The 27545-nt window shown below is 40.1% G+C and overlaps 1 protein-coding gene across 1 annotated transcript in view; it reads right to left on the reverse strand.

The window, feature by feature from the left end:
• The window catches only part of ccnjl (cyclin J-like), a 104591-nt gene that overhangs the window by 47306 nt on the left and 29740 nt on the right, over positions 1–27545 (reverse strand). The window contains exon 3 of the mRNA XM_039775304.1: positions 19647–19857. Coding sequence (XP_039631238.1) covers positions 19647–19857 — 211 coding nt within the window. The remainder of the gene's footprint in view (positions 1–19646; positions 19858–27545) is intronic.

Raw genomic sequence — 27545 nt, forward strand, 5'->3', positions numbered from 1 at the left:
TTTAGACAACCTAGTACTACTAACTTAACACGTTTGAACATATGCAGATTTGCCTGTGCTTAAAAAAAAAAAAATTATATTATAATATATATATATATTATATACTGCTCAAAAGAATTAAAGGAACACTTTTAATCAGAGTATAGCATCAAGTCAATGAAACTTATGGGATGTTAATCTGGTCAGTTAAGTAGCAGAGGGGGTTGTTAATCAGTTTCAGCTGCTGTGGTGTTAATGAAATTAACAACAGGTGCACTAGAGGGGCAACAATGAGATGACCCCAAAACAGGAATGAATGGTTTAACAGGTGGAGGCCACTGACATTTTTCCCTCCTCATCTTTTCTGACTGTTTCTTCACTAGTTTTGCATTTGGCTACAGTCAGTGTCACTACTGGTAGCATGAGGCCATACCTGGACCCTACAGAGGTGGCACAGGTAGTCCAACTTCTCCAGGATGGCACATCAATACGTGTCATTGCCAGAAGGTTTGCTGTGTCTCCCTGCACAGTCTCAAGGGCATGGAGGAGATTCTAGGAGACAAGCAGTTACTCTAGGAGAGCTGGAGAGGGCCATAGAAGGTCCATAACCCATCAGCAGGACCAGTATCTGCTCCTTTGGGCAAGGAGGAACAGGATGAGCACTGCCAGAGCCCTACAAAATGACCTCCAGCAGGCCACTGGTGTGAATGTCTCTGACCAAACAACCAGAAAGACTTCATGAGGGTGACCCAAGGGCCCCATGTCCTCTAATGGGCCCTGAGCTCACTGCCCAGCAGCATGCAGCTCGATTGGCATTCGCCATAGAATACCAGAATTGGCAGATGCACCACTGGTGCCCTGTGCTTTTTACAGATGAGAGCAGGTTCACCCTGAGCACGTGACAGAAGTCAAAGGGTCTGGAGAAGCCATGGAGAACATTATGATGCCTGTAACATCATTCAGCATGAGCAGTTTGGTGGTGGGTTAATGATTGTCTGGGGAGGCATATCCATGGAGGGTCACACAGACCGCTACAGGCTTGACAAAGGCACCTTGGCTGCCATTAGGTATCAGGATGAAATCCTTGGACCCATTGTCAGACCCTATGCTGGTACAGTGGCTCCTGGTGCACGACAATTCCTGGCCTCATGTGGTGAGAGTAGGCAGGCAGTTCCTGGAGGATGAAGGAATTGATACCATTGACTGGCCACCACACTTTCCTGACCTAAATCCAATAGAACACCTCTGGGACATTATGTTTTGGTCCATCCAATGCCACCAGGTTGCACCTCAGACTGTCCAGGAGCTCAGTGATGCCCTGGTCCAGATCTGGGAGGAGATCCCCCACAACACCATCTGTCATCTCATTAGAAGCAGGCACCGATGTTGTCAGGCATGTATACAAGAACACAGGGGCCATACAAAGTGCTGCGTACAATTTGGAGTTGCTGCGATTAAATTTGGGCAAAATGGACTAGCCTGCCACATTATGTTTTCACTCTGATTTTTGGGGCGTCTTTGAATTCAGGGCTCTGTAGGTTGATCATTTTCATTTCCATCAAACGATGTGGCATCCTTTCGTTCCTAACACATTACCCAGTCTATATCAGTATAGATATCCAGGAGGATTTCTTTTTCCCATTGAGATCTGATGTGTTTTCAAAGTGTTCCTTTAATTTCTTTGAGCAGTGCATAATAAAATATATATATATTAGTCCCCCAGGTTACAGACATCCGACCTACGAACAGGGCCGTAGCTGCGAAGCATGCACCTCAGTAACTGCCACGACGTCATCTCAAGCCTGGGGACGCTGCAAGTGGTGGCTGGATGGAGGCTGGAGGGGGGCGATTTCGCTGCTACGCCGCCACAGCTACTGCTCCTGACTGGACGCAGGCTGGATGGAGCAGAGGGGGGAGTTTCATTGCCTGCCCACAAACAGCTGCCCCGTTCTCTCTCAGTGGTTAGCTGGTAATGCTGCAAGCAGTGACTCAGTTTTGGGTGAACGGGTCGGCAGGAGGTAGCATTGTAGTGTGCCTTGGTTGGCTGCCTGTTGAATGGGGGTGGTATTGGGCGATTCACTACCTGCCTTTGGCCGCACCGTGTTCGTTCTTGGTGGGTGGATACTGCAGTAGAGGTGACTGGGTGCTGGACATGTGATGAACTGCCCCACGCCACCCCCATCATTCTCAATAGCAAGCCTGCTTGTACTGTTTACACAAATTGCAGGAAGTTGTCACTTGTCAGAACATCAAACGTGTTGACGACGGGTGCCTTCCTGCTGTGATAGCGTGTACAGTGCTGTGCTGAAGAGCTCATCTTAACCTTTTGTCTTCACCCTTCAAGAACATCTCTGAAACACAAATCTGATGCAAGTGCTGGTGATATTAGGAAAGAAGAGAAAAATCACCACAATTGAAACAAAAGTAGAAATAATAAGAAGTTCAGAGAGACGTGAAACTACATTCATTGGCAGATCACTTGGTTACAGTCGGTCAACAATAGCATTTATTAAGATAATATACCTGTTCGGACTTACATAACAAACTCAACTTAAGTACAAACCTACAGTCCCTATCTTATACGTAACCCGGGGGACTGCCTGTGTGTGTATTATATATATATATATATATATATATATATATATATATATATATATATATATATATATATAAAAATATAAAATTAATAAATAAATTATTAAATAAATAAATGGAAAAGCAAGGTGACGATACGTGATCTTCTTGGAAGACATTTAAAAGTCCCGCGAGAACGTGGAACATAAGATTCTTGCAAGACACACCCTTCTCATCAATTAAGAGCACGGACAGCCAGCAAAACGTTCAGTCATGTAAAGTCACGTGGCACACACAGATCCTGTACTCTCAGCAAAGAAGAAAGAGCAGCGCAGAGAAAAGAGACTCAAGGCGCAATACATATGCAGAGAAAGGTACAGAATATGAAAGCAGTAAAATTCGAAAGTACTGTATTGTAGCTTCCCAGCCAAGCTGAAGCCTTTTTAGTTTTAAGTGACTGTTAGGTCTGAATGAGGGAGGGCAGAGTGCAGCACGGAGGACTGATAGCTAGGTGCTGATTGATGCGGTAAAGGGAAGGCGAGACTCCGAGAGGGTGCTACAAAGTTGTGTCTGGGGTTACACAGTCGGCGATTGTTAAAGTAGAACTTTTGTGACACTTTATTACGTCAGTCGCTACAGTATGAAAGAAAAAAAAAAGATAGTACAGAACGCATTGACGCAAAAAAAAGGAAATTAGTTTAAGTCTGAGAATTTCAAAAACAGGGTCTAACTCACATGCATTTATTGGTTACTTTCCAAAAAAAAAAAAAATAATAATAATTTTAACTGCTGATGATGATGTAGATCATTTTGTCTGTGCTGAAATTCCAAACAAAAAAATTAAGTCATTAAACACAAGTCTCATAGACCTCATTTAAAAGATTCAGCATATTGGGACACAAAAGATTCCAAATATTGTTTTTACAGAAGTTCTGAAATAAAAGTTAAACTAATGAAATAGCAACAATTGAAAGAAAAAAAAAAAAAAATCTTACAAGTGTGTATCCAGAAAACACAACACGGGGGGTTGGCAGGTGAAGCCCACCTAGAGAGAGTGTGTATTATATATAAAAATTATAAACAACAAAAAATAAACAGGTCAGTATTAAACCAAACAGCAAACAAATGTGTCTGTATCTGAATGTCCAACATATTTAAAATTGCTAACTCTAAAATTAACTTATGGGATTTCCCATAAGGCCAGGTGTTTAAAGAAGTTGATTTAAGATTAACTAATTAACTTACAAAATACTCCATTGCAAATGAAAAGGAAAAGCTAGCAAATTTATTTTCTTCTTATTCAACATCTAAAGAGGTCAACACACACAAACTTTCCAACTTAAAGATGAAGCTAAATAACTAAGTCGACTTCTTTCACAGACACTTAAAACATGCCTGCAGCCCATCTAGCTGTGAATCTGAGACAAGATAAGCACAGGAGGAGACATTTGTCCTCGCAGCTGAATAGACGGCGCCATTTTCTCCTTTGTTTGAAATCAACAGTAGCAGCATATGGCCTGATGCCCTAAAAGGGACGATTATTTGCCCCAGGGCAGCCACTGCAGCAATGCTCGCTTTGCACCTTACAAATAAAACCATTAAAAAGCGAACAAATGCACCTTTTACTCCATGACACCGGATATTTCCAAAGCCAGTGGTAGACATGGCCAAAACTTTTGACCGGCTCTGCCAGAGAAATCTGCACTATGGCTCCAGGGGTATTGCAAAGCCACACGTTTTATGCGACAATGGGCTATATTAATAGTGTACTCATTCAAAGTTAAATCAATAAATAAATACCATGTGACTTCCTGTTCTCAAAGGACCCAGTTCAGTTTTTGAGGAGTCATTTTACAGTTGGCAGTATCATTTGCTCACCGCTGTCTGACACTGTCATCCATTACACAGTTATGAATCACTGATCCGGTTTTAATTTCAGACAATAACTAGAGAGGTGATGATGAGTAAAAGGGGGATGGGTGAAACCAAAGAGATAGAGAAAGAAAAAGAAATTCGACGAGACAAACCGCTTCACTTACAGCACAGTTAACTAGCTCTCTGTGACTTTTGCCCTGTAGATAATGTACTTAATTGTCTCACATAAAAGATAATCACAAGATGTAGGATTGACTAACATTACTCAGTCTGCTCTATGACATCAGTCTGGAGCAAAACAGGCAGGAGGTTTGAAATATCGGAGCATAATGGGTTATTTATAGAATATCTAGGAATAACACATCATACTGAGGGACATTAACACACATTTAGCACATGAATAATAACCGTATATGCAACACACACACACATTTATGGAGACATAGAAAAATTGAGAGCTAAAATAAGCAGATAAAGAGAGGTCTCTAACAATGACGGTCCAGTAGGTAGAACAAGTTTGCAAATAATCACCTGACAACCAACAACAGACCCAAACTGAATATGGACACAGATAATTCATACAAGCATCAATCAGCAGTAATGGCGTAGACACACACTTCGAGACACCCTGTGCGTGTCATAGACCCAGACATTACTTCATGTACTGTATGTACAAAAGACAAAATCAGTGCAGACGGCTGCAGTTATTCCACCATTGTGAACCTCGACATCCTGAAGGTAATAACACTGACCAGACAAGCATCAATCAGCATTAGACCCAACGTGTAGATACCCAAGTGGATTAATTTGTTCTTTTACTTTATTCCCATACATTCAAATATCCTCTGTGCTGGGTGGCAAAAAAAAAAAATAATCAGCTGTTTCTTCAGGCAATATGTAAGACTAAAGCAAGATAAAAATAAAATGGCAAAGTGCTTGAAAATTAAAAAGAACACAATGAAAGATAACAGCACTTGCGGCCAAAGTCTAAATCAGGGGTCCTGAACTCCGGTTCTGGAGGGCCACAGTGGCTGCAAGCTTTCTTTCAAACTCTTTTCTTAATATATAATAACTAGAAATGACTTGTGAAGTGAGTGAGCCAACAGAAGACCACCTAAGTCAGGGTCTCAAAATCCAACCAATTTCACACCAACCAGTCGCTTAATTAGGCGCAGCGTCTTGTTGTTAATTAAATTTGTTTTTTAATCCCACGACTTGTTGCTGCTCTCATTGTGCAACAGCAGACATTTCCGAAATTTTGGATTTTCCTGTTAAAATGTTTTGAGGACCTGAGCAGATTAGCTTTCCTGAGACATTCACCTTTCTTTACTTTCACATATTGTATGATGGTAGTGTTTTGGCTCATTTCGTATCTCATTATTGTTTGGCTTCTAATTAAAAGAAAAAGAAACAATTCCAGGGTCTGAGTTTTCAAAAGTAAGTTAATTAAAATGGATTCAAAAGAAATTAAATAGAAGCAGAAACAGGTCAGTAACTAAGAAAAGGGTTAGAATGAAAACCTGCAGCCACTGAGGCCTCCCAGGACTGGATTTGGGGACCCCTGGTTTAAATTATTATCATTTTTAAGAACACTCTGCCCAAAAGTACCTGTACTGATAATCTTCCTTACTCCATGCAATCTGTAGTAATGACCACGAAAATCTTTAATCTCATGTTTTTAAGCAGATAAAGCTTCTGACAGAAAAGGGGTCTAAGGTGACCAACACTGGATAACGGCTGACAATGACAGAAAGTCCATGGTGGGGGTGGAGAGAAAGACTTCATTACTTGTGTCTTCTAATCCACGTCAAGTCATCCAATGTCCCAAACACGGCTCGTTTTGTTTCATTACTAACATATTGTTACATAAAGCATTTCCAGAAAAAGCTCTCATGAACAGAACTGGAATGCTCACCAACATCCCCAGGTATCTGAACTGAAGACTCGTCTGCCATCATCACATTTACGTTCACAGCAGTAACTCAGGCAGGAGGTGCAGTGGTTAAGACATTGGACATCAGTACCTGAGGTTGTGGGTTTAAACCCTGCTACCTACAGCACACGGTGCGACCACGAGCAGGTCACTACTCCTGTCTGTGCTCCAACTGGAAAAGCAAAAGAAACGGAACCAGCTGTAACCGACGGTAAAATGTCACCTTGGACAAATAAGTAAATGTAAACCTATTAAATCAGAAACATTATCCTCACCATTCAGTACTGCAAAACAAGATTTGTTTTTTCCTAGCTATCAATACAAACTACATGGGGTAACAACATTTTTTGGGGGAGGATGTTCTTTTAAAAACAGACAAGATTTGTGGAATACTGTACCTACATTTAAAAGAAACCCTGCAATGAAACTTGTCCATCCTCTCCTTTATTGGCAAACTGAAAAGAGGCTTGTGTGTCGATGAGCGCCACTCCAATGAGCTATTAAATACGCAATTTAAATGACAGCTGAAAGAAATACGACACCCAAAAAGACGACCCACCTACTCCTCATTCACCCGTAGTCCTGACTTCAGGACAAAATCTTGATACAGTTTAAATACAACAACTCACTAGTCATGAACTTCTCTGCTTTTCTGAAATCAAACAACAAATTAAATAATAAATAAGAGCACGTTTTCAAAGGTGTGAGCAGATGACTGATAAAACGACATGTGCATGAAGGGACAAGAGTGAGTTTTGGTTTTTTTTCCCCCATAAACTTCAATATTTTCTGCTCAGCATTGGCTTCCACTGGTCCCAGTATATCAGAAATGCTCTCACTTGTTCATGAAATTGTAGAATTAAAAATCTCTCTCAGCCATTACTATAAACAGTGGCTAACTAACAGATAAAACCTTCATTATCAGATGAAGTAAATGTAAAAGAAGGCTGCTAACTCTTACAGATTTTTTTTTTTGTTACAGAATACAATGTTTTGCATTGATTTACAAATGTCCAACAACTATTCGAACTATGACTGTCAGAATCACAGCCACAAAGAACAATTGAGCGTTTCTGTGCTGCCGACGCCCCCATTTTGAGGGGCTCCCTTTATATTAACACAATGCGCAGTCACAAGAGCACCGTAGTCTACGGCAGCACAAATACACTTCTAAGAAGTTATGCTTTCAACTTTGCATATTAAAACAAAACAAAAAAAAAATGCAGGACAAAACACTGACAGAAAGTCATTACACACACTGGAAACATTTAAACAGCCGACAAAATGAAGCCATAACACACTTGAGAATATTAATTCAGGCTTCTTAAGTAGTTCCTTCACTACATCATGTCATTTCAACAATATGACAGTGAGCCATTTATATGCTAGGCATGTGGGGACAGAGCCAGGACCACCAGTAACAAGTAGACTCTACTCAGCCCCTCAAATACAACAGCAGCTAGGAATAAAAAACAACTTTCAGTGCAATGGTAACTTGTTCAGAGTGAAACAATCCATCAAGCAAGTAAAGCACAAAACAAATTGTGTTGCGAAAGAGCTAAAGCATTCTTGACAGAAGACAATTCCAACACGATAATTCGTCTTATTTTAAAAATCAGGAGCGATCTCCCCTGGACTTTCTCGTATACTCCGATATGGGGATGGATATGTGAAGAGTAAACTGCAAGACAATGATTATATTTTTACTAGGGGGCTTACCCCCTGCTCGCTTTGCTTGTCAGCCACTTTGCGTCTCTGCTGCTCGCATTGTGAACAGGGGGTCTGAACGCACCCCAAGGAGATGCAGTCGCTCCCCTGAAAGCCCCTCTTAAAAACGGTGATACAATGGGAAACAAGCAATTTTTTTTTTTTTTTATCCTCCTCTTTGCTCAATCAGCTGCTGCCGTGTGGCACTTCTAACATTTAAAAGAATGTACAGCAGCTGTCCTTCTCTTTGTGTTTTAATTCTGGGCCTGGTTCAATCTTTTGGCACAAAGTCCAGTGTCGCGAAATGCAAGTTCTTGATATTTTTAGCTTATAATTTAAAAAGAGAATAAGAATCTGAAAATCTAACATCATCACATTAAAGTTTGATAAATTCTGAAAAGAATGATACCAAACATATATGTAGGTTTTAAAATAAGCCTTTAATAATAATACTACTACTACTGTAGGTGTCTTCTTGGGTTTTCATCTGGCAGTGTTACTGCCTCCAGTACGACACATCATCAGTTGTGTACCCCGGGGTCATTGGGTGTTTCGGCCTTTATCGCAATACACCCTCGCCCAAGGAGAGCCCACCACAGGCTGATCAGACCTGGTTGTGTGCCGTGCTGCAGGCGCCATGAGCGGCACATACGGTCTCATTCTGCTTCAGTCACAACCAATGGCTGCTTCTTATGGCGTTATCTGCCAGCTCCTTGATGGTCTTCCGCTGAGCCTGCCCACTGACCCCTACCTCCTTCAGCGGCCTCGTGGTGGAACTAGCTACGAAACCCCTGCAGCCCACCTCCACTGGATGCACACACACTTTCCAGCCCTGTTCCTCTGCCTCATCTGCCAAGTTTGTATATCGCAGGTTTTTGTTTTTTAAATTTGCCTGTTAGCTTGCAAACCGTTTCACCTATTGACTTGAAATTTGGCACACATATGCTACGCGACGTCTACTATCCGCGTTCGGGGTGATGATTTTTATTACTCTATTTTTATTTTATTGTAGAGCCAACTCTCGGCAGCACGCAGTAGGGCGGCTGTGCAGCACATGCATATTTGCGCCGCTCTCATTTCCTACCACCTTTGTTGTCACTTCCCCTACTACTTCACATTTTTAATCATTCTTGAGGCAGATTGAAGACTTAAGTGCCAGCTTAAGTGAAAAATTAAAGAAAAAGTACCAAGTAATTGCAACACAAAAACGTAATCAGTTTTAATGCGAAAAGATGCCGACGAAAGAAGAGAAGCAGTGGGCCGCTAGGGTGGAGAAAAGAAGTGCTGCTTATACGTATATTTCTATATTTATATATATAGTAGATATTACGTACATTAAAGAACCATCAACGACAAATCAAATTAATAATATATTGAACAATTATTAGAAAAAGTAAAGTTGAATAAATCAGACTCTGAAGTACCATTTCCGGTTGGCCCATAGCCCAAAAATTATTATATACTTGGATGCAAAATTTGGTTGACATGAGTGAAAGCATACTCAAAGTTATCATGTTTATATACACACACTCTTCCAAAAATGGTATTTTTGTACTTGGGGAGTTCTAAAACATTGAGATTCATCAAAATCTCAAAATGGAATTTTTGGAGGATCCCAATATTTTCCTTAAACTTTGTATATGAGAGAGTCAAGGAGGTCTAAAATGTTAAAATTCATCAAAATCTGCTCATCGAATAGTTGGACGATTACAATACTGTCCCTATACTTCATATACAAGAAAGTAAAAAGGAGAGGACTGCACTCAATTCTAGAATGTTGTGCCAGTGGGTATGTCACTTACGTTATACTACTGCCAGCCTTCACTATTTCTACTACCTCGGTTCTGTCAGCACAGGGTCACACAGAGCTGAAGCACACCCTGACATCATAAGAAGCAAAGGCAGAAACTAATGGAGGTCAAGCAGGATTTCCATCTCCCAGCTTACACTCACATACTGAGACAACTTTGAGGTGCCAGCATTTCAGCTGTAGGGCTTTTATACCATGAAGGGACTGGAAGACAGTTTACTTTTTTTTTTTTTTTAATATAACAACTTTAGTTTTCCATGAATTGCCCCATTAATAAATATGTCCCCCTGCAGACCTTCTCTTACACAACCTTCTTTCACAGAACACACATACCTTTTAAAATGCATTTTACAAAGCATGCAATTCCAAGCAACAAAAAAGGTTTTGTAAAACGATGGCTTCACTTTGGAAAAAAATGTTTCTGCTCTGACAAACACCACACAAACCTGTCATTAGCCACCATACCACATGCACTTCACAAGAGGTCATGTTCAGGCTCGGCCAGTGCTTGGATGGTAAAGCATCTAGGAAAAGCTTAGGTTACTGCCGAAACAGGAACTGGTGAGGCGAGGAGAGGGCGCCGACCTTGTGACAGGGACACCGTGCTGTAAAAATGTCACCATCCAGGTGGATGCTACACATTAGCAGTGGCTGAAGTGGCTCCCCACTCACTAAAAGCACTATATAAATGTAAAGAATTATTAATAAAGCCAAAAAGTCTGCCAGGTGCCAATACTTGTAGAACATGTGGATTCATTAAAAATGTCTTTTTAAAACTGCATAAATGAGGAAGAAGAAACTAAAGACGACATGATTTTTTCATTGTAAAAACAGTCTTTGTGAAACAAAATGTTACACAATGTGTTACGACTCTGCTGCTGTATTAACGGCTACACGTCTCGAAGGTACACTGGCCTGGCATACTACTCAGCTGAGGACAGGCGTCTCTTATCTTATCAAAATCAATACCCATCCCTGTGTTAGAATCATCATCTCCACCTAAAGACAGAAGATCAATTGTATTGTATCGAATCTCACAAATCAGAATCTCAATCGAAAAGGAGGGGGGGAAAAAAAGGAAATGCACAAAGCATGGCAGCTGGGCACAAACTCAAGGCGGCTCCAGTTAAACGAGTGATCTGCAGGTTAGAGGACAATGAAAATGAAGCAGGATAAGTAGAGGAAAAAGGATCATTTAATGAGCTGAGAAGCAGAATGAGGACATTAAAGATACAACGTGATGCAACTCGCATAATGACGGCAGACAAACTTAATTGATTGCTTCTACCTACATATGGCTGTGAGCTGAAAACCCAACCAAACACCACTTTTAGATTAGCTTGTAAAGGTGCAACAAATCAAATGCTTAATTAGTAGATCAGAGAGACTTATGCTTGAACAGTTTATGCATATACACCTTAAAAAAAAAAAAAAGGGTTAGGGAAAGTAAGAATCGCTGAGCCTCCTGTTGTTCAAGGTCTTCTAATCTTTTACTGCCTGCTACTCTTCATCACCGTATGACAGATTTCACTCCTTAAATCTTGCCAGGGAGCCAGTCTTCATCTTGTATATAAACGTCTACACGTGGAAGTGTGGATATCTGTCTGTCTGTCTGGCCCAGAAGTGACAGGTGGAGTCGGGGTAAGCGAGGTCGGCACGTTTGCAAAGTGAAACCTCCGAAGAAGGAGTCGCTCACTTAGCCGCTAATACAGAAGCGAGACGAGCACGTCGGCAACACAAATCCTCCCATGAGACAGATGGCGGAAGTGCTTCCTTTCAATTACCTGACATCTCTGCATTTCAATTTGTTTTCTGACGATTTCAATAGTTTCTAGGACCCCATGCTTTTGTCCAGCACAGGCTTACACAACTAGTATTTTACAGTTATCCAACTAAGGCCTCCTACTGTCCTTTCTCTTTGCTGTATCTGGACCCTTCACCTTCCCAGAATAATACCTTAAATATCACCGCTGGTATCTGAAAATCCTAACCATCACCATAGCCCGTTTATATGTCTTAGCCTAATGGGTTTTGCTCCCAGGCCGTATGCTCTCTAACTGTCCCTGTTGCCACATACTATGGGATCCAAGTTCCGTCCTTCTGGTCTTGGTCTTCACCCCTCTTTCTAAGATTCCTCTGTTCTCTCATTAATTGTCTGTTCCTGGATAACTGCATTCTCACTGTGGTCTGTACAACAGGAAGTCGTCCCATTGGGCACTACAGCAGCAAACCTGCCTTAATCTCTTTGATGGAAGTCAGCAGACTCCCTTCATCCTACAATCAGTCTTTTTACAATGTACTTCTTTTTGAAACTCATGTGAATGAATGGGGCCGCCCTAAACAACAACTGATGTGGGGTTAACTGCCACTCTGGAGGACAAGATGGCTGTGGACCAGGAACTCTGCTTTTGGCCAGCTGTACAGGATTTAGGATTTTTGTGCTTCATTAAATAGGTTTGTTATTTCATTCATTTTTCTTAATATAATAAAGAGACAATGAACATAGTTAAAAATGATGACTATATTTCGAAAAGCAGGTCCTGTGAGCATACTTTATGTATTTTCTTTTGTCAGGACAAATGAGTATTTATCAACTACAATAAATGAGACGAAAAACTGCAACATTAAACTATAAATCTCTAAACAATAAACATATCTTCCTTGTCTAATCACTGCTATTAAAATAAAGATCAACTACATAAATGAATTGAAACACAGACAGCCGACAAATAATGAAGGATCACACCGAGTAATGGAAATAAATGGGGAGTAAAACAGCATTTACGACCTCAAGTGACTTGCACGGTCATGTATGAGCATTTTGCTCCCATGACATCTTTTTAACGTCAAGTCAAAGAGCACTCAAGTCATTGGAAATGACAGGTCATGTTCTGTAATAAACCTGTCACTGCACACCCTGTCTGGGGCAGACGCGGTGGTCACTGCTGCTGGCGGTGCCGATGTAAATTAGAGGATATGAACACTTCCTCTGTGCTTCTGCTGCACGTCCTGTCAGAACAGCACCTTTTACCCCCCCCCAACTCAATTCGTACTGCACCTTCTTAGAGAACACAGTCTAGAAATGAGCACTCACTAGTTTAATGTATGAAAATTATCAAAACACTAAGCCCTAACTTATTCCTATACATTTACACACAAATTACTTTGGCTTTTACAGTATGTGCTGAAAAACAAAGCCTTTGTTAAAAGATCAAAGAAGAATTTTAAAAATCCTGATTGCAGATTCAGGCCTACCAACTAGCAGAATTTGATTCAAGCGACTAAGGGTGCACTCACACTATTCTGTACTGTGCCCTAGCACCACTGTACACCCCCCCCTTCCTACTGCCCCCTGCTGGCCTGCACTCGCACAGCATATTCACATTCTTGGCAAAGGCAGGCTCTCGTCATCACCACGCAACTTTGTATAAAGACAAAACTAGATCTGAACATGGAGTGACAACATGCATCTCAAAATAATCTTCCTTATTTTATGGTTGCTTCGGATGTCGTGTAAAATAGGATAACACGCTGCCCCCTTACAGATTTAAAAGTGTGCAGCGCAGCACTTTGCTGTTAATTGTGCTGTACGTACAAGAAGATTTCTATACAGTCAAATGATGTTGAGAGAAGAATTTGCAACTTTTTACTTGCCAACTACAACTCGGTCATCTGTAACGCGAGAATAAAAACCCATTTTTAACTCGGATGGTATTGAATAAAATGACATCGCATTACTGATGTCATGTCTGTGATCCATGCTGAGGCATGTTTAGTGATCACACTGTTCCCAAATCCTATTGAACCATGCCAAGCGGACCAGAGCACAGTAAGGAACAGTAGGCCCAGCACGATCACACTGGTCATACATACTAGACTTTGGGGGGGGTACTCAGACAAATGTGCTCAGGAACAGAACAAACTGCAAGGGTCAATACACCCTAAAAAGAGGAGAGAATGGAGTTCTGTCACTTATTGGGCAGACGTTGTAAATAACATTTGGTTCAGATGACAGGGATGGTGCTGTACCCAGCTGGTGTTATCTGTGGAATCTTCGAGTCAACGGCTGAAGTCGGTCTTGCTGGAGTCATTAAGCCAGTCTTTGGAACTTTTCTATGAACACAGAGAGAGTCACCTGGGAGCAGCTGAAGAACCCAAGAACTCAACAACAGACAACTGCAGAGACCGAGACTCTTATTCAGATGGCGAGAAGGAAACACTCCTGGTCTTTACAGCTGTTTAAATTCATTAAAAGCCATAATGTGTGATATTCACATATTTTATACAATGCTACCCATTTTAAGGTTTGAATGTTTTTAGTTAAACCTGGGGAGAAGATTTAAAAAAAAAAATTAAAAAATAAAAATAGAAGGATCATGGGCTCCTCCAAAATAACTTCTAACTTAAAAAAAAAAAAAAAAATATGCATATTTGATGAATAGGATTAAATAGTTTCTTTAATCCAAAATGGACTTTGTCCTATTTTAAACACAAGTCTCCCAGCCACATACTTATTATACTAATTATCTTGGGAAAAGTCAAGGAATAAACCCCAACAGAAAACCTGATGATAACTTCTAGGATCTTTTTGGCAGGTCCAGCAACTATGGAAATAGATCTGATAGATAGATAGATCTGATAGATAGATAGATAGAGTGAAAGGCACTGATAGATAGATAGATAGATAGAGTGAAAGGCACTGATAGATAGATAGATAGATAGATAGATAGATAGACAGACAGACACAGACATATATATATATATATATATATATATATATATATATATATATACACACACACACACATACACACATACACACACACACATATATATATATATACACACACACACATATATATATATATACACACCACTGGATAATAAATGTCCCTCTACATGATTTCTCCCACTTGAATGTCCCCCTGGACAGGTTGTCGATCACATTGTCTTTTTTTGCAAGTCCCATGTTGACGTGACAGGTAGCAGCTATGGCTAGGCAGTCATAGCCCCACATCTGTACATAGTCTGCTTGTGGATCAATGGTCGCTCCTACTTGAGCTGTGGGAAGCTTAGACATTTGACAGCACTGCTCACCCAAAGTAAGGGAGAAGACACCTTAGGAAATGAGTGTCCTAAAAAAAGTGCCTGGCTACCAACTACAAATTAACTAGTAAGCAGGTCGTGGGCAGTGGTTAACCATCATGTGGTCGAAAATAAAAATAATGAGATTGTATGAACGACGTCCGAATACACTATACAAATTAATAATGTTAAGACTCCTTCACTTAAGGGGATGTCATTTTTTTTGTTTTTTCTTCTTTAAGTGGCAATTTAGAATATTAACACCAATATAACTGTCAAAACTGTTGTCATCCAAAAATAAACAGCTGATCATGTACATGCAGGCAGTGCTATAGCTTACAAGTCAGTAATACGCATCATGTGGCAACATTAATTTTAATCACTAAGAGAGGAATAAAACTGCAAATCTGACTGGGGCGCTAGTGAGGTTTAATTACAGAGTTATCTCCATTTATGGTTCGTTAACACACGCAGTTTATCGCCAACTTCAGACAACCACTAAGCCAGAAGGGATTTAGTGTTGAGAACTCTTCAGCAACTTCACTGTGCAGCACCATAAAAGTTGACTTCTCAGCTTATTTTTTAAAAAAAAAAAAAAAAGGTCAAGAGGAGAGTCTTAGAAATGCAAAAACCAAGATGGTGAATGGGAAATGAGCAACCACCAGCCTTCAAAGTAATAAAGGCAGCCATTGTGAGGACCAGAATGCATGAGGTAAAGACACTGGTCATACAGTTTCCTGAATTTGCTTTTTTGTAATGCAAACAACCTGAATAACAAACGACTATGATGATTGTGTGCCCTCTATATTTTTATGCAAATTCATTGCTGTGTCCCAGGAAAAAAATGTACAGCATTTCAGACTAGTATGAATTCAATTACAATTCACAGCGGTCAAGACTGCACCACACAACTGCAACATACAAGTTATGCCCTTACCAAGAAGCAGCCATACTTGGACTGTAGTCCAATGAGGCCTTGCTGGGCACCTTATTTTTAAAGGTATACTAAAACAAAACCACACATCCATGAATTTATTGAACACACCTGAACCAACTTGAAGGAGGCCTCTGCTCTCTCCTACTGCATTTATTATGTCCAAAACTTATCTATCCACCTTTGCTGTCAATCCACAGTTTTCATCCCATCACATGGCTGTGGGAAGTTATGATTCAGGCCTGCCAGAGAAGTCCCTAGCAAGAGAAAGGTGGCAACAAAGGATGGAGTACTCATATGGCATTTATTTATATATGATACTTCATGAGTAAACGTTAAGACAGCCATCACCAAGTAACATTAAGGAGCAATCTAATATGTTTTCTAAAAAGCTGGTCATTCAACACTTTGTCACAACAGGTGATCACATCAAAAATAATACAGGTCAGTGTTGACACGGAGAGAAACAAGAGATGTAATGGCTAAGTTAACACTTTTAATAAGGGTAAAGGAAAAAAAAAGCACAAGATGACGTCATTTGGTCACTGGGTGTCACATTTTGGACATAAGGAGCTAACAGCAGTTTTTGTATGACAAGTAAAACTATAAATAAAACATTTGCAGATGACCAGCTTCTCACTTAAGACTTCAATATCTCCAGATACATCGTAACGTGTGCAGTTGGAAACAGATTAACAAAGAACCACTTCAGGAGACATTTTAATGTAAGTAAAGGTGGGAAGTAAAGTGAGATATGAATACTCAGCTGGAAGTGTGACTTCACCTTAAGCAAAGCACCGAGGAGTTGTAGCCGACTCATTATCTATATCCCAAGAGTGTGCAGAAACGACCAAAGTGGCTGATGGGATGTTAAGTTACAACATACAGGAAGATGTGTGAAGTCAAGGAAAGTCAGTTACACTGCACATTACTGAGGCTTCTCCTGGAGTACGGTGTACAGTTTGATCTCCAGATTTAGAAAAAAAATAACAGCACTATAGAAAGTCCAGATAACAAGCAACTCTGCTGCTCCACCTGTGTTTGTACTTGTATGACGAAAAGGAGAATCTGTGACAGAGTCTTGCCATTAATGATTCAGACAGGTGGTACCTGCACATGAGCAGTGATGTGAAAAATGATGATAGAGAAACATGTGGTACAGCACTACTGTTGAGCTCAGCTGATTCAATAAATTTGTGCTTATGAATCGATTCATATGACCCAGTAAAAAGAGTCATTCAAAAAGAACAAATTGTGTGGGAATCGCTTATTACTAGTGCAACAGAATTTATGATAGGAGACCAAAATATTGTCAATGTGCTGGAGGGTAATATTAATATGAATCAGTGGCATAGCTAGGGGCAGGCATTACTGGCCAAAAAGCTCAGTACAGTTCGTGTGTTAGCAGCAGAGTTTGGAAAAATATCACTCATGAATGAAAAAAGTAAACTTCTCTGATTTTTATCCGCAAACACTTCAAGAATCATTTTCAAACTGTCCTTCTGTGACGGCATCAGACACAGCAGTTGAAATTTATGAGGCAACAACAAAACTAAACAGAAACATTACACCGATAAGAATTTCTAGGAAGACAAACAACTAATTTACAATTTAGAGTTTCATTTCGTTATCAATCCGAATGTGTTCTTGCTCTGCGCAGAAAACTTCGCCACCTCTCACTTGTACACTCCACTGGTTCTGCTTTTCGCAGCGTAATTATATGAAACTAATAATCAGAACACAGCTTATCAGTGCAGCGTCTATACTATATTGTCTAGTTGATGCTGATAAACAAATTATATATGTGAACAATTATTGCCGTTTCTCTATATATGAATACTTCTTAAAAATGTATCTTAAGTTTTCTCTATACGTCCTTTTATTTATTTTGAATGATTTTATTGAAACCCCACAACATTCCATATAAAAATAGATCGATTTTTACAAAAATAGGATCGAAAACAAATCAAACTCCAACCATGAGAAAGACAGCATGGCCAGCAGAGTAAAACTTAAAGCTACTAAAAATAAGTAAATAGATGAATTAATAAGTGAATAAAGATAAATGGAGAAGAAACAGAAATGAAGAGAATCTGGTTCCTCAGTGCTTTAAAAGCTTATTCTAAAATGTTAGTGATTAAATCCTGCCAGGTTTTGAAGAAGTTCTGCACAGATCCTCTAAGTGAGAATTAGATTTTTTCCAGTTTCAAATAGTAAATAACATCAGTTACCCATCAACTTAAAAGTGGAGAGTTGGGATTCTTCCAGTTGAGCAAGACAAGCCTACGTGCCAATAGTGTAGTAAAGGCAATTGCAGTTTGTTTGTCCTTCTCCACTTTAAGCCCCTCTGTGAGCCCACCACACACAGCTGTTAGTGGGTAAGGAGGGATTGTGACACCAAGGCTGTCTGAAAGGCATTTAAAAGGTTTGGTCCAGAATGATGTTAATTTGGCGCAAGCCCAAAACATGTGACCCAGTGAGGCTGGAACTTGATTGCAGTGTTGGCTGATTGGATCTTGCCCTGAAAACATTTTGGACAATTTTAAAATCGAGGTAGATGTGCGCGATATTTTAATTTTCTATTTAAATTGGTTCAGATATGTTGGAGGGTGGCAAATTGAAGCACCGACCGCCCCGAACGGCACGAACTCGAGCTACGCCACTGATATGAATCTTTGCAAGGACAGATGAACCTGCTCTCCAGCTAAATTTGGAGTGAAAGAAAAGGCAATTGCAACAGACGGGAAGGTTTTTGGGAGGTGAGGGAGGAGGGATGTGCATCAGAACTTTGTCTTAAAATTTAAAGGGACACATGAGCTTCAGTTTAGCACAGCAGCTAACTTTTTTAAAACAAACTCTTCCTCCTCTAATTCAAAGAGACAGCAGGGTACCAATATATTGAAGTACTTTGCTTAGTAAACAATAGGCTTGTTAGTTTAAGAGCTCTCTTGTCAAGTTGTTAAGCCTGTTAGTCTTCCCTGTAAACAAAATAGGAATTTTATAAACTGTGTGTTTGGGGTTATAATTAAGACAAGGCTTTTATTTTGCTTTGGCTTTTCTGTTAATGACTTATGTATATGCTAAAGCTTTGGAATTGACTGGTGAAGCCTGATCTGGAGTACTGTGTGCAAATTCGGTCTCCGTGAAGACAAAACAGCACTGGAAAAAGTCCAAAGAAGAGCAACTAGGCTGAGTGGAGGATTACAGGGGATGAATTATGAGGAAAGTTTAAAGAGATGAGCATTTAAACATTAGAACATCACATCAAGAGCCATAGGCACATGGAATGAGTGACCAAGTAGTGTGGTTAGACGGTCAGATTTCAGGGACTTTCAAAACTTCACTTAATTCCTCATAAACAACATCAGGTCAACAGGACGAACAAGCTTTGCTGGGATGAGTGGCCCGTTCTCATCTCGATTGTTCTAATGTTCCAATTCACTTTTACGTACAAGTTACATTTGTTTAAAAAAATGTAAGGGATTTTAGTAAATGTGTTTACCGTTTTTAAAATATTAACAAGCATCACTTGTGGTCTACAGTTCAATTGTAAAAACACCAAAGATAACACTAACATGGCACATGAAACTAATACATGCTGGTTATGAAGGAACTTAATGTAAAAATCAAGCTAAAAAAGGGCAAGTCAGTTAAGAAAACCAAATGAAGGATGGATATTAAAACTGCAACTTCATCTCTCTATGGCAGCAGACCCTTCACTGAATGAGCAAAATAGAACAACAACTTACTGGCCAAAAGTAGACAGGAAAGGGCAATCACGTACAACTGCTTCACTGCTACATCATAATGGTCCATGAAGAGGTCAAGCAGGTAGACTGCCAGGTGGCGTGCAGTGGGACACAACTGGTAGCGGTTGCTGAGGATGGCCAGGAGGTCTGCAAAGTACCGCCGCATACCAATTTGTGGTGACTGGGCCTTGAAGGATGGCAGCTTCAGCTCCTGTCCAGTAGAAGGCAAAATGCATTTGGATTGAGAAAAGAGAAAGAGAGAAAGCAGCGTTAGCTCGTCGTAAACAATGACATGGAACATCTGATTGTCAGAGGCCTTTCAGAACATCCGATATTGACATGAAACCAACCTCAATGAAATACCGAGATCTTTTAACAAACCACAGAAAAATGGTCTCCTTACACCCCCATCACCTGACCTTCCACCCCAAACAAAACAATTCACCCCCAAACTTACGGTACCTTATATCGCAAATCCCTGGTCGAAATGATACAATGGTATTAAAAGATGGCAAGAGAAGGTCCATGGGTGATATCTACTTGAACCCACCAACCTATGATACAAAAAGCTTCCTGGTTTTAAGGCCAGTCTAGTGTACACCACAAAGCATTTGAAGGTTTTTCCAACCAAACAGTTTCATTGCTATGCCCACCGCAAACCCATTTACGCTGAAAAGACAAGAGATTAGTCCAAGACAAGTGAAAGGAATAACAAACTTTACACAGAATGTGACTACACTGAAGCTAATGTCATATTATGCAATTTCTAGTTGTGGCATATGTCATATTTGCAAAAAACCAGTAGCCCACTTTGTCGCTGGGTCACGTCAACTTAAACAACGGACAATCGTCAGCCACAACATTGACTAAATGTCCAGTGCAGTCATTCCCACCTCATTTCTGACAGTACCGTGGTGCCTGATGGGCCCAGCACAGCAAGAAGGGATGACAAGTACAGCAAGGTCAACAGCAATCTCAGCCGTTATACCATCTGTCATGGTACTTAAAATACAAGACATCACACAGAGTAGGTGCTCTTCTGTTTGTGAGGTCCAACACACCTGCGATTCGTACTCCTCATTATTGCATTCTATGAATTATACTTCCAGATGAGCATTCATTGATCGTCAGCTGTTAAGCACACAGAGCCAACCATCGACAAAAGAAACATCTAACCTCCTTACATTCACATTTATTTGGTTGGCAGACATTTATATCCACAGCGTACTTGCAAAAGATTTGCTCAGAGCAAGTCGCTGCCTATGTCAAATTACGTGATCAGCTCCATGGAAGTGCTCCAGTGACAGCCTCCGACTTGCTAAGATTATATAAATGAAGGCTTATAAAAAATAAAAACTAAAAAAAAACACCACCACTAGAAAAGTCCAATAATGTGACATCGACCCAAGTGACCTGAGGCATACGGCAGAAGCGCTGATCACTACACTTTAGTGCCACCCTTAATTAAGAGAACTGGCTAAGGTGTGAAGGAGGAAACGTTTGGAGGAGTACAGGGGGGAGAGTTCACTTTACAAACGGGTAAACTACAAAAAAAGTACACACTTGCGAGTTTCATCTGGAAATGGAAGTAAAAGGATTTGAGGGGGCAACTAGTTAATGTGGGTGTAAAAAAAAAAAAAAAAAAGACTGTTAAATAGGAGATGAAATTCAAAGCTTTGAAATAAAATTATAAAGAAGAAAATGTCAGTGTGGGACCAAATATCTGTAATAAAAATTAAAGAGATAGATATAGAGAGAGACCTACAGTATATCTAAAGACGTATCTCTCTATTATATAGTGCCTTGCACACATCTATGAATCTCTCTAATTTTTTTAACAGATAATTGGTAACATTTGCTCTCACTCTGACTGTTTAACAGTTCATTTTTTTTTTGCAGGGGGGATTTACCCACATTAACTAGTTGCCCCACATCTTTTTCCTTCCATTTCCAGATGTACTTTTTTTAGTTTACACATTTGTAAAGTGAACTTTATAAGAGCTTGTCAATGGACTGAACTTCTTTGTATTACACGGGGGCATGAATTCATTCACTAGGGGTATCCAACAAGAGTCCACCAATCCACCTCTTAAAAAGGATTAACAGGAGGCAATGCAAGATGTTTCTTGTTGTACAATCAGGTGGGTCCATTCATAAAAGTAAATACCTGCATAAAAAATAAATAGTGCACTAACTACACCATGAAATATCGGGGGGGGAGGCAAACTTCAAAGTCCACTGTTTTTCCAGAAGGGATGAACAACATAACACTTTATTTAGGGTCCGCCTTGCATACTTCAGAGTCCTTCAGGACCATTTTGATGTCTGTTAAGATCAGTAGATGTAAAATAATCTACAACATCTTAGATCTCTTGCTGCGAAATCACCAGCCATCATTCGAGGCCACCCTCTCCTATCTGGGCGCATATGCTCTTTGATGCGCTGCCACATGCCAATCTAGTAAGATCTAATGCAGGGCTGGTGGTCTGAGCCAACAAGCACGTTCCGCCTGACTGAGCACTCAAGCCTTCTGCGGGGACCATGGAAAGGCAGCAGCTGCACATCGGGCTTGGGGAAGCTGTAGTTTAAAAGCTGCAATTCATTACAGAGGACAAAAAGGTCTGACACACTAGATCAGCACCACGCGGGAGACGAAGGAATCCATCAGCGGCCTCACAAGTACTTCAAAATGCAATTTATCTGTGAAAAGAGAAGCGTGTTTTCACAGTTTGTAAGAGATGCAGTCCAACTATAGACTGCTTGACATGGAAGACGGTGACTGAATAATAAAATGGGAAATACAACTTCATATAACTGGCTACTTGTCAGGAAAATATTTCACTACTATATTCCTTCACATTGCACTCATCATAACAAAATAAGAAAGAAAAGAAGAATCTCCCACAAAAAAAAAAACTTGCATGCCGTGCAAACTGCACCGTATCAGCACAAAAGTGAACACGTTAGCCGAACGGCAAAGCTAAGCTCTTCCCCTCTTTTGGAGTTTGTTTAGAGAGATAAGCGCCACTTAAACATTTCAGTTTTTAATGTTCTAAGACCTCTCATCTTCTCAGACCCCTTCTCCTGGCGAGGGACCTTCCTGTCCCCCAAGCCAGATCTTCCTGGGCAGTTCCAAAGTGTTCACATGACAGATTTTAAAGTGCTGGACAATATGCAGAGGAAGGTGGCATGTGTAGAAAATACAAAAATAAAAGCAAACATTCTATGACACCCCCATCCCAGATCCCCATTATAAGAACAATCTTGAATTATATTCATGAAAAAAAAAACAAAAATCTTATTTATCCAAAGGAAATATAAATAAAAAGTATTGTCTTTTTTAAACGGACAACCAAGAAATACAGAAATGCTGCATTGTTATAACAATCACTCATCTCGATTACAAAAAATAAATACATTTGGCTAATGATTTTACACAAACAGACAACAAATGAATACAGTTAACTGCAGCAAATGGAGTTATTAATGATTCTTAAAATCCAAAGGAGCAATTTTGCTCAAAATCCTTCCGTTATCAGCAGTTTTTAATGATTCGCTCTCTCTCTCTCGGTTGCCTATTTCCACCACACTGTGCTAAGCACCACATCTGGGGGTCTTTTCTACTCTCTGATATCGGGCATTTCAAATGCTTCCACCCAACTGGCTCTTTAAGTTTCTTTTATTTATTTACTTATTAATTGATTGATTGTATTTTGTCGTGTATTCTTGCTTTTCATTTTTCTACTGTTGGAGGCATCTGAATCCCCCCTCAGGATTAATAAACTTTATCTAATAAAAATCTAATATCAGGACCAAGTTTTATTTGGATTGAGCGATTTGTTTATGCATCCAGCTTCACATCCTCTCACACACACACAGCTCAAGTGGTTATATTATATTCCAGGATGCCTAAAACAGGAAAATAAAAAAATCAGTAGAAAAATCTCCAAGCTTTACATAAATAAACACACACACACACACACACACACACTAAGACCACCGTTTGGTAGAATGAAAGGGAAAAGTCCATAATTGTGTTTTGTTTTAACACACACAGGCCAGAGTAAATGATCTAAATAGAAAATCTGTGACTATTGTCACTAAGACTCCGTATGTAGAAATATTAAACCTCCTATTAAATTAAAGCACAAAGAGGGCCACAGCTGCACTAAGTCTCCAGGCACACACAGGGGTGTTGCAAGCCTCTTCCTCTTTATTTGAAAACGTTTTCAAGAATTTACTGACTTAAACCTATTTCTCTTTTCAACCCACCATAAATGAAGTAGTAAAAAAAAAATAAAAATGAGACTTAAGTAGATGTGATTACAAAAATAAACAGTAAAATGCGAGCACACACACACACACACACACACACACACACACAGCACACCAGAAAGGCTTAAGAAATGAAGATTAATGAAGTGGAGCAGCGGCACTGGGCGAGCAGTGGCTAACATCCAACTCGGCTCAAACAATGCCGCGAAAAGCAAACAAAAATGCAATCTGCTTTGCTTACTCCTTTACTTTCTTCTCCCAGAGAAGAATGACATGTAAAAATCGCTCCTTTTGTGAACCGGCCTGGGCAGCTTGAGCAGGCAGACATTCTCAAATTCTTTTCTATAAACCCATCAAACTGCTTTAGACACTGAAAGCAAACAGATAAACAATGCCATGGACATCTCGGAGAGCGTGAAGATTCTTAATGCTAGACCTTTTTCCACACAAACACCCCACAATACAAAGAACATTTCTTGAAAAGGCAAGGGACAAATTAAAAGAAGATACTTTAACTTTGAAGCAGGCCTGACATTCCAAATAGAATGGGAGCATCAAGTAACAAACAGCATTAAGCCTAACATCATGCAGAAGAAAAAAAAAAAAAAAAAAGGTTTAGATGCAAATAAAAAACTTTCTTACGGTACCGGATATTCAACCCTGACATCTCCCAACCTAATCCTCCACTCTGGCCTCAGGTATTCATTTCAGCCAGTAAGGCTTACCTGCAGTTGGGCTCCCGGTTAAAAGGACGGTGTGACATTTGTACCACAGTTAGCATCCCAAAGTCCAACTTGTGACGCTGCCACCATTTTCGTCTGTATGGAGTCTTCTCCACATGTCTATGTTGCCATCTCCAGTGACGAGCAGATTGGGTCGACCAGCAATACCACATTAGCCCGATGTAAAGGTGGCTGGGTATGTGAACAGACCTGTGCTGGACTGGCACCTGACCCATCTTTAGCCTGGTGCTGTTTAGATATGGGGTCTGTAGCCCCAACAGCCAGAATTTGCTTACATTTTAGAATATCAGATTTTCTTCAGATACGTTCATGTGTGTTTGTGTTTGCAGTTCTCTCTCATGTGTGTGGCCTACTCGTGTACCCTTAGGCTTTTAGTTAGCCATTACAATTTTATTAAATGTCACCATATAGAAAATGCCTTTTCCATGACGACGAAGATTTAAAGCAACTCATTTTCCTACGGTTAAGATTTACCCTTTTAGGTCAAAGCCTTTTCTTATATTTGCCACCTTATGATTAGAAGTATTAATACAAGTAGACGTCCTATCATACGTTCAGAGTAAAGTGAAATTCTTGCTTGAATTCCTGACGTCACTACTCTCTAGTGCCACGATAAACAATGCAGTAAAAATGCACAACTCTCATTGTAAGGCTGGGTATTTTTCAAGTAAATCACTTAAAACTATTTGAATATTCAAAACTGGATTTATTTTTTTTTAACCCTCAAATGGTACAGTTACAGCCAAGCAAACACCCAGGTGTGATAAGCTGCTCACTTGTGTACAGTCAAAAAGCAAAGAATAGGACAAGTAGTGCAGACCTGAGAAGGACATCAGACTGTATAGTTTCAGAAATAAACGCCTTACAGGTCCTCAGATGTCTGCTTTACTAAATACACACACACACACGATCTCAGTGATGTCTGCAGCAGACAAAAAGACAAGTCCGGGATGTGGAGCAGAACACACCTTTCCAGTCCCCATCAAATCTTTTTATTTGCCAGTTTTACACTTGGCTTTGTCTTTGAATCACTTGCCTCCAAGGCCAGCCATTCCAGAATTGTCTTTTCTGGTGCAGAGGACACTAGAATTTGGTGTGCATTTAAACAAGTCAACTGAGGACCAGTAAGGAGTTGGTTTCTCATGTTGTTCTCCACATGGGCAGTTTTTCTATCCTGGTTAGATCCACTTTGCCCTCTTCACCCAACCCAGTAACAGACACCTTTGTATGAAATCTTCAGTTTCTTGGCAATCTGTCACTTGAAAGAGCCTTTATTCTGCAAAAAAAACACCGGTGATAGAATTCTTTATTGTCATTATGTATACACAATGAAATTTCTTGTTGGTAGGACTCGGGTTTAAGGCAGAATACTTAAAAATACACTACGTGACACTTCTCTCATCTCGCCTGATGAAGGGGCCTTAGCCAATAAAAGGTGTCATTTCACCCGACTTTCTCCTGTACACTTTTCTCAAGAAAGTGGTGTCATGTTGGCTATTTTTGAACCCAGAACTGACCTTTAGGTATTCCAGGACCTTGAAAATCAAGTGGACTGAGGAATGGCTGTCAGTGGTGCTACTGCAGTTACAAACGGTATTTATAATTAACAATTAGCATGTAAACGGGACAAATTACAGATAAGCTAAGGGGGTTGACCATTAGGACACTGCTGAAAATGGGGCTGTGCAGCCATACAGTATGTGAATTAATAAAAAATCAAGCCTAAGAGCCTTCAGTTACATTAGCAATGCCTTCACTATATCTTTAAATCAATTTAATGGTATCTTGATAACAAAAGGTATCTATTTCTAACATAAAGATGGATATTTCTGGGTGACCCCCCCCCTTTAAAAAAAAAAGACAAAAGGCACTATATAGAATAGACAGTTTCTGTATTTCTAAGGAGAAGACACTTGTATTTTCAGATTTCAAAATGTGGACAACCTTCTCATAAAAATAGTAAAAATCCAAATCCAAATCTCATCCTGTGCATAAAATTTAAAAAGGTCAATGCCAATCCCCATTTACTTGAATAGCAATTTAGAAGTTTGAGTACCAGGACAGAGCAATCCATATTGGCAAAAGGTGAGTGAAAGTAAACTCAAGGAGATTTGGAGGACTGGAGTAATTGTGACAGAAGGGCAGTGCCTGAGCACGTGGAGGTAGAGGACAAGGAAACTGAAAGATGACTGTGAGGATCAGAGGAAAGGCCGAGAAGACAATGCTTATAGGAGGGTAAAGTCCATTGTACTGCCAGGTGCAAACGGCAGACCAAACATTTAACAAATGTTTCTAGGCCAGGACAAGACAGAGAGCATTTTTAAATACACACACACACACACACACCCCGAGTCATAAGACAAAAGCACCAATCATCAAAGCCCAAAGATTAATGAGCACAAGCATCTGGACACTCAGGTGGCATTTGGCAGACAGCGCAGTGCAGTGAGGTGGTATCAAGAACTGGACTGATGCCCACCTTTTCCTCAAAAAGCCAACTGATCAGCCTGTGGTCAACTATAAAAGTCCTACAAATGGGAAGATACATAAAATGTCTGATTCTTAGTATAGCAGCACAGAGGGTGATGCTGTGTTGTTGACATGTCTCCCAAACTCCTTTAACAAAGTGGCAAAAAGCAGCGAGTGAAAAGTTACTGAAGTTGAACACCAATTTTTAAGATAGCCATTGTCAAAAAAAAAAATGGAGTGTTTGACTAGAGTCGCCGCAATTAAGACGGTGGTTCAATCACAGAGCCGTTTAAGGAGAAGTGGAGTGAAAACTGAGGTCATTGTTTGCAAGAGAGTAATAAATAAAACTGGAATATAACCACCACTTTCATTGTTTATTCTGGAATTGCCCAACTGTGCCAGATAAAATTAA

This window comes from Polypterus senegalus, chromosome 13, assembly GCF_016835505.1.
Source record: "Polypterus senegalus isolate Bchr_013 chromosome 13, ASM1683550v1, whole genome shotgun sequence".
In the NCBI taxonomy this organism is placed as follows: Eukaryota; Metazoa; Chordata; class Cladistia; order Polypteriformes; family Polypteridae; genus Polypterus; species Polypterus senegalus.